General features: G+C 46.1%; 1 protein-coding gene across 1 annotated transcript in view; it reads right to left on the minus strand.

The window, feature by feature from the left end:
- The window catches only part of TNFAIP8 (TNF alpha induced protein 8), a 149,434-nt gene extending 143,326 nt beyond the window's left edge, over nt 1-6,108 (minus strand). The window contains exon 1 of the mRNA XM_077462222.1: nt 5,908-6,108. Within this exon, the coding sequence (XP_077318348.1) occupies nt 5,908 (1 nt within the window). The 5' untranslated portion in view covers nt 5,909-6,108. The remainder of the gene's footprint in view (nt 1-5,907) is intronic.
- Between the last annotated feature and the right edge of the window lie 2,683 nt (nt 6,109-8,791).

An 8,791-nucleotide genomic window follows, 5' to 3' on the forward strand; every position in this document is an offset into this window, starting at 1 on the left:
GCAACAGAGCTCCCCTGTCACCTTTTTTTCTCTTGGTGTCAGGAAAACGGGTCAGAAGTGATTCACGCTGATAGCAGAGGAAGAAAGCAGCAGACAGAAATTACATTTAGTGATCTGGATTAAGAAAAGTACACAGTAAATATGGATATGCTTTGTTCATATTTCACGTCTGAGGTTTACAACCACTTTAGCGCAACGCATATGCATTAAAGAGGAAGTAAACCCTTCCAAACAACTTGGACCTATAGGTAAGCCTAGATTAAGGCTTACCTGTAGGTCCAAGCAATATCTCCTAAACCTATATGGTTTAGGAGATATTTGCCCGAAAATGGGCACCGCTGTCTACGGCGCATGCGCCGTAGACAGCGGCGCGCATGCGCACTAAATGCGGCAAATCCAAGAATGGATTTGCCAAATTTGTCGACTCCCGTGCGCATGCGCGGGAGTGACGTCATCGCGGCTTCGCCGTATGACAGCGGCAGAGCTGCGAGGCGCGACTCCCGTGCGCATGCGCGGGAGTGACGTCATCGCGGTTGCGCCGCTGTGATTCGTCGGAGCTGCGAGACGCCACAAGCAACATGGATGCGGCGGACTACAGGGGACAGCGGCGACTTCGCTGGCTCCTGTGTCAGGTAAGTGACACATAATGAGCTACTATGCGATGCATAGTAGTCCATTATGCTTTACCTTTGCAGGGAAAAAAAAGAGGAAGTAAACTCATCAGGGTTTACTTCCTCTTTAACACACTGTACAAAATTGAAATGCCTTTTAACGCTAGGCCATTTACTAGAAGGTTTTCCTATTGACATTAAACACATCTCTCTTGTCGACGATTGTATTCTGATCTGCCACTTGCGACTGTTAGAATACTCAATTGTGACTGCAGCTGATTGAATGTCACTGTTCAGCCAACAACTTTTTGCTTGGCTCCTTTGATTTTTCCAATTGAGGAATGTCAGGCAAGAGGGGATCATCAGGGCTACCCACAGCTTCAACGTTGGCTGGCTCACCAGGAACCAGCTAAAGCTTTCCATAGATGGATCAAAATTTGTCCGGTTCTGCGCAATGTCATACAGTGTGTGGCCGCCTCTGTTCAACAGAAGTCAATCATTAGATTATCCAGTGGACAAGTCGGAAAACTTCTCAATCAGCGGCTGCAGCCAATACAATGTCTTGACAGGAGAGATTCCTCCATTCACCCAATTTGGAGGAATCGTATTTTTTTTTTTTCCATTTAGCTTGCTATGCTATGGCATCTATGGCTTTAGTCTTAGGACACTGAAAATAAAAATAAAAAATAAAAACACACACAACTGCTAACTAATTCAGTCTTGACTCCAAGGGGAATAATATGGAAACACCCAGCAGTAATATCTGATGAAATATACACGACATGAACTCTGCTACAATACCAAAGATGTTGATTTACTAAAACTGGAGGTTGCAAAATCTGGTATAGCTGTGCATAGAAACCAGTTTCCAACTTCAAGTGGTACAGTCTTTGTTCTTTAAAAAAAAAAAAAAAAAAAAAACAACATGTTATACTTACCTTCTATGTGCAGTGGTTTTGCACAGAGCAGCCTGGATCCTCTTCTTCTCGGGTCCCTCTTCAGTGCTCCTGGCCCCTCCCTCCTGTTGAGTGTCCCCACAACAAGCAGCTTGCTATGGGGGCACCCAAGCTGAGCTGCAGTTCCCTGTGTACATTCAGACATGGAGCTGCTGTTCAGCACCACCCCATCTCTCCTGATTGGCTAACTGACATTGACAGCCGTGGGAGCCAATCATGAGGAGAGTGCCGGATGGCCGAGAGACATCACAAGAGCGAGATGGGTCTCAGGTAAGTATTAGGGGGGCTGAGGGAGGCTGCTACACACAGAAGGCTTTTTATCATAATGCATAGAAAACCTTCTGACTTTACATCTCCTTTCAACCTGGAAGCTGATTGGTTTCTATGCAGAGCTGCACCAGATTTTGCACTCTCCAGTTTTAGTAAATCAACCCCACAGTCACCATTTATCGTATTCATCTTCATAAGCAATGTGGAACATTGGATTTGATGATCTAACATAACTGAACAACCTCATGAACTCAGCACTCCGCTGACATGGGAGGGAAATGAGAGCTGCAGCTCAGCCATGAGTTTTATCACTTCTATAAACTTTTTTAAGAGTTGGACAGCAGTAACTGTGCATACCATTCCCTACACAATGCCAGGAAGGGGCTGACCAGGTGGAAAGGATGGCAAGGGTTAACTTGGATTTGTTCACTCCACACATAGCATGTATTGTGCTCCAATAAAAAATAGACATAAATAAATAAAATACACCTTTCCAATTGATTGCAGGACATTGTAGAACGTCCTGTATGCTGCGTTCCAAACACAATGACCTACAGTTTTCCATTTAAAAGGAGACGTCCAGCGTGAGCTTTTTAGGCTGGGTGTCTCATCTGGGTCACAGGAGTGCAATTCGTTTGGCACTCCTGTGACCCGTTTTCAGCAGAGAGCGGTCTGAAGTCCACTCCCCACTGACATCACTGCCTAGATTGATGGCAGTCTCAGCGGGCTGCTGAAACTGCCACTCCCCGGCCCTCCATGACTCAGCGCTCCAAGCGTGGAGAAGCAGACAGGAGAGATTCTGACTGACAGGCAGCAGCTCTCCTATCGGGGATCTGTGAAAACCAACCCATCTTCTTCTAAAGTTGTTGTAAACCCAGTGAAGTGACTGGCCTCAGGTGATACACTGACATGAAATAAATCCTCCTATATAAGTTGTACCTGTTGATCTACAGACATCTTTCCCCTACATCCATTCAAAGCAAAAAATGTTTACACAAGATCTCTCAGCTCTGAAAAGCAGGGGGCGGAGAGCTGAAGTTACAGCAGTGAAGAGAGCTGAGAGCTGATTGGAGGGAAAGGACACACCCCCTTTACTCACCACACGTGAGGTATTGCCGTAATGGTTAGAGCGAGAGCAATAATTCTAGTGCAAGACCTCCTCTGTAACTCTAAACAGTTAACTAAGGATGAGCTCCGGCGTGTTCGCACACCCCAAAGTGCAGAGCCCGCCAGGAAGTCGGCGCTGCGCTAATCACAGGCAGTGAAACATTGTCCCGATGCACGGCTGCAGAGATCAGGAAATGTCTCACTGCCTACGATTATCGTAGCACGGTGCCGACTTCCTGGCGGGCTCTGCACGTTAGGATGTGCGAACACGCCGGAGCTCATCCTTACAGATAACCTGTAAACGTTTTTAAAGCGTCGCCTATGGAGACTTAATTCCCGCAGTATGTCACCATATTAGGTATCTATTCACACAGCGTAACATTATCTTTCACATTATACAAAGAAATTGGGCAGACTTTACAATTTTTTTTTTGTTTATTCATAAAGTGTATTTTTTCTCCCAAAAAAAAAAAAAATTGTGTTTTAAGGCTGCTGTGCTAATACAGTGACATAAAATATTGCAACAACTGCCATTTTATTCTCTAGGGCAGTGATGGTGAACCCTGGCACCCCTGATGTTTTGGAACTACATTTCCCACGATGCTCAGCTACACTTCCAAAAACAGCTCGGGTGTCAAGGTTCACCATCATGGCTCTAAAATATATACCGTATATAACATTTGGGGCTACCAAGTGATTTTCTAGCAAAAAAAAATACAGATTTTTACTTGTTAACAACAAATGTCAGAAAAAGGCCTGGTCTTAAAAGTGGTTAACCCTTTTGATTTAGACAAACTTTAACCACTTCCTGCTCAAGGTACGTCATATGCTACAGGCATCATTCAAATATATATTTTTTTCTGTGTACCTTAAGAACACTGATAGCGGCAGTTCAGCCGCTTGATCTTTCTTACAGGTGGCAGGAGGTGACGTCTCCCCCTCCTGCCGCCCTCCGATGCTTCTACCAGCTCACCGTGCGATCCGCGAGCTGGAGAGCGAATTGGTCACCGCCGGCATAGATTTCCAGATGGTCCCCAGTCATCTCTACGACCCTCGGGCAACATTATGACATCACGTCCAGGACGGCGGAAGTAAACAATGCTGGAGATGCGAATGGAAAGGCCGAGACAGTATTTTTGTTCTCCATCTTTTCAGCCTGAAGTAAAGAGGAACTGTCACGCACTATTTGTATTACAAGGAATCTTTACATTCCTTGTTAAAAGGAATAAAAGTGATAAAAAAAAAAAAAGAAATTTAAATGTAAAAGGAGAAAGTGTAAAAATAAAATAAAAGTATATTTACTCGGCGCAACATCTTTCATTTCATGAAACTTTTTTTCTTTTAATGTGTAAAAAAAAAAAAAAATATATATATATATAAATCTGCGCAAATACTGCGCGACATAAAAAGTTGCAATGACTGCCGTTTTATTCCCTAGGGTGTGTGCTAATATATTTTATAATGTTTGGGAGTTCTGAGTAATTTTCTAGAATAAAAAAAATTGTATGAAGTGCCAGAATTTGCCCGGATGGGAAGTGGTTAAGGGCCAAACCCCACCACATGCATTTTTTCTGCACTGGAAAGCAGGAAAATGCATCAAAAATGCGCATGGGGAAATGCATTGGAGACAGATCTGGAATGCTTTTTCGTGGTGTGATCCAGCACTAATGGGTTACTTTACCTTTTCAGAAAAAATGCAAAAGGGGGAATACTCTGCACCCTTCCCTGGCTGCACTTACCTCCATGGGTGATACAGTGTCACTATCCACAAAGTGATTGGTTAGTGACAGCACATTACTATGCTGACTGATCAGTACTGCTCTGATCCACCCCGGAGTCCCCAGGGAAAGAAGAGCAATTATCACACCCCAAGACCAATGTACTGAGCTGTATCACTCACGGGAGGTAAGTACAGTGAGGACTGAGGTAGGGAGGGTGTACGGTGACATCGTAGGTCCCTTTCACACAGGGAAGATCCGTTTGGTCAATTCTGCTCGTTGATCTCCGCTCAGCAGGCGGATGACAGGTCCATGTCCGCTCATTGCAGAGACGGACCTGTCAGAGCCCCGTTCTCCTCTATGGGAAGATTGGATGAAAACGTATTCGCCTGTTGACGGATGGTAATGATGGACCACCATCAGTCTTGATTGGACAGAAAGGATTGGATAGCTGCAGACATGTCACCGCTGACATCCGCTGCCCCATAGGGGCGGAATGGAGCGTCTGATCGGGTCTGCTTGAAAAACCGACAGGCGGATCTGATTGGAAAGCCTGTGTGAAAGGGGCCTTAGATGACCATAGAGGTGGAGGCACATGCCACACCGTCACAATCTCATGCCAAAGTTTGGCAGACAGGAGTGGGTGGATCTGAACGCACACAGCTCTGAGGGGGCACACATACATGTGCACAGAGGACAGCATGCATCTCCCATCTAAAAAGGTGACTTGGGCCCATTCACAGCAGTAATTATTATACAGGATTTATAGAGCAGAAGATGCCACCAAGTCCCACATCTGGGCACAGCAGGCTCTGTACTACACACATATACAAACTAGCTGTGTCCAGTCTGGGCACACACCGGGGTCACTCACAACCTCCAATCACAAGTCAGTGCAGAGATGAGCGACCAATCACGTACAGATCTGCATACACTTCCCTGGTGGATCCTCTGGGGTCACGGCACATAAATCCGCCCTGTGTGTACATTGTGGAATGCGTCATGGTGCGTTTTCCATCCTCTGACGCTATTTACAGATTTTTTTCCTCCAAAGACCCGCCATGCATTGAAAGGCATCAGAAAAAAGCCGCCCGCCTGCCACAGACTGAGCCCATTAGAATCCCCCCGAGCCCCGCTCCGTGTCATGTCTGTGAGGGAAGTGTTTGGGAAGTTGTAGGATGAGGGCTCAGCTATCCCAGGACACACAGTGAGGAGGACCCCCTCCTCCTATCCGGGAACACTTACTTGGTGTAAGACTCCACAGAGGGGACACGGCGGGGGGACAGCTCCAGGTACCGCCACACTGCGGGCTCCGTCCGGGGAACTTATGGCGCTGTACAGCGGAGCGGAGTACGGACAGCTTGCTGCTCAGGGGGAGGGGCCCAAGAGCAGAGGGGGCGGAGCCTCGCTCATAGCGCACAATGCAGTCCCCTGCCTGAGGGAACCTGTGTGCGCTATGTGAGGGGCGTGTCTGTACAGAGCCCGGTGTGTGCTATGTGAGGGGCGTGTCTGTACAGAGCCCGGTGTGTGCTATGTGAGGGGCGTGTCTGTACAGATAGCAGACATGTCTAAGGGCTCCTCACCACACAAGTCTGAACTGCTCACCGCCTCACCTCTTCATGTATTAAGACACCTCAGTCAGTGTAGGAGAAAACAAAAGTTCCTCGTTTAACCTCTTGCTTACTGGGCACTTAAACCCCCCTCTGCCCAGACCAATGTTTAGCTTTTAGCGCTGTCACTCTTTGTATGACAGTTGCGTGGTCATACTGCACTGTACTCAAATTACATTTTTATCATTTTGTTTCACACAAATGGAGCTTTCTTTTGATGGTATTTAATCACCACTGGGTTTTTATTTTTTGCTAAACAAAAAAATACAGAAATTTTGAAGAAGAAAAAAAATAAAGTTCCATATTTTGTTATAAAATGTTGCAAATAGGTAACAGATGGGCACAGATAAGGCAACACTGATGGACACGGATATGGCAACACTGATGGGCACGAATATGGCGACACTTTGGATGGACTAGGTCCAACGGTCTTCCCGACTGTCTTTCGGCGGAGTTCTGACGGACTTTCTGAACAAACGGACTTGGCCACACACAAGCACACCAAAGTCTGACGGTTTCGAACGTGATGACGTACGACCGGACTAGAATAAGGAAGTTCATAGCCAGTAGCCAATAGCTGCCCTATAATCGGTTTTCATCCGTCGGACTAGCATACAGATAAACAGATTTTTCGACCAGACTCGAGTCCTTCGGAAAGATTTGAAACATATTTTAAATCTAAAGTCCGTCTGATTTTTAGACAGCAAAGGTCCGATGAAGCCCACACATTCGTTCCGTCAGACTAAAGCCTCATACACACGATAGGACTTTGGATTTTTGTACAAGGGGCGTCGGCCCTGAACTTGTATTGCATACACACAGCAGGACTTTTTCAGCCAACTTTCACCAAACCACGTGGTTTTTCTGCTCTTTACCGCCACCTTTGGTCAACTTCTGTATTGTTGTCTGATCTTTTGCATTGGTTCTGAGCATGCCTGTTTGCACTTTGTACAAAAGTCCTATGGTTTTCTGTACACACGATCAGACTTTGCTCCATCGGACTTTTGTTGCCAGAAAGTTTGTCCGTTCGCACAGCCAACAAAAGTCAGATGAAAACCAAAAAAGTTTGTCCGATGGAGCGTACACACAGTCGGATGTTGCTCCAAAACAGCTAATTTGCATGTTTGTTGTCAAAAAGTCTGATCGTGTGTATGGGCCTTTAGTCCGTCAAAAAGTCCGGTCGTGTATACGCAGCTTTAGTGTCCAGTTTGTCTGCTGCAATGTCGGAGTCCCACTAAAAATCACTGATCGTGGCCATTAATAGTAAAAAAAAATGCCATCACAGAGCTTCTGCAACTACCAGAGAGCCTCACCTGCCTCTAGGAACCTTCCACATGTAGGGGGATTGCTGGGACCTGCAGCCCTCCTTGAAGAACACCAGTTCTGGAGATCTGCCATTGCGGACTCTGCTGTGTATGGACTGTGCAGGTATGCTGGGCAGCCTCAAGCCCGAGTTAGGGATTAGTTTAGTAAAAAAGACTTTGTTTTGGAACTGTTATGTTGACAGTTTCCAGTAAAGCTTTTGAAACGTTGTTCTTATCTGGTCTGAAGTTACTTAAAGGGGTGCATGGTGGTAATGACGTAAAGAAGAACAGGGCTGTAACGCACACAAATGGGGTGAAGTGGTGACATGCCATTGCTAGGGGCAACAAGTACAAGAGAAGGATGATAGGACAGCCAGACAGCAGGAGAGCGGTACTGGCAGGAGTGACAGGTCTCATGTATAATGAGAGGAGCCTACCCATTGCCTACACCCCTGAGTTGTTGGTGCCCAACCCACGTGTCAGAGACTGTCAGGAACTAGCTGCATGGTATGGAAAAGGAAAGTGTTAATTATGTGCATGCATGGGGTAGGTGCTGGTGCCCTGAGGAACCCCCTTCTGTCACTGGGAGAGAGGTGGAGGAGTCTAACTGGACTGGTGGAACAGGACACTGCTTTGTGATGTCTCCTTTAAAATGTCGCATTCTTAGCAGGTGTATGTATTGTGGGACTAGGAGACACCGGTATGACAGCTTCAGGCTATGATACAGAGACACTGGGGTATATGGGTTGTTTCTAAGTCGAGGTATCACCATAATGTTGATGCCACATGAATGCAGCCCCACCTGGTTCCGGTCATTAGTGAGCATGTACACCGGAGAGTCCGGAAGAAAGAGAAAAGTGAGAGGGAGCAAAAAGTCCCCTTATGCTCACACGCTGTCAGCTGAAACCGGGTCACAGGTGTGCAGGACCAACTGTACTTCTGTGATCCATAAGGGAAGTATAGCCAAAAGAGCTTTGGCTATACATTTTTTGCTTTAACCACTTGCTTACTGAGCACTTATACCCCTTCCTGCCCAGGCCAATTTTTAGCGTTCAGCGCTATCGCACTTTGAATGACAAATGCACGGTTATGCAACACTGTACCCATATGAAATCTTTATCATTTTATTACCACAAATAGAGCTTACTTTTGGTGGTATGTAATCACTACTGGGGTTTTTATTTTTTGCTAAACAAACAAAAAAAGAACGAAAAT

This window comes from Lithobates pipiens, unplaced genomic scaffold (genome assembly GCF_037356315.1).
Source record: "Lithobates pipiens isolate NorthernLeopardFrog02 unplaced genomic scaffold, aLitPip1_a1.2 Scaffold_3, whole genome shotgun sequence".
NCBI lineage: Eukaryota > Metazoa > Chordata > Amphibia > Anura > Ranidae > Lithobates > Lithobates pipiens.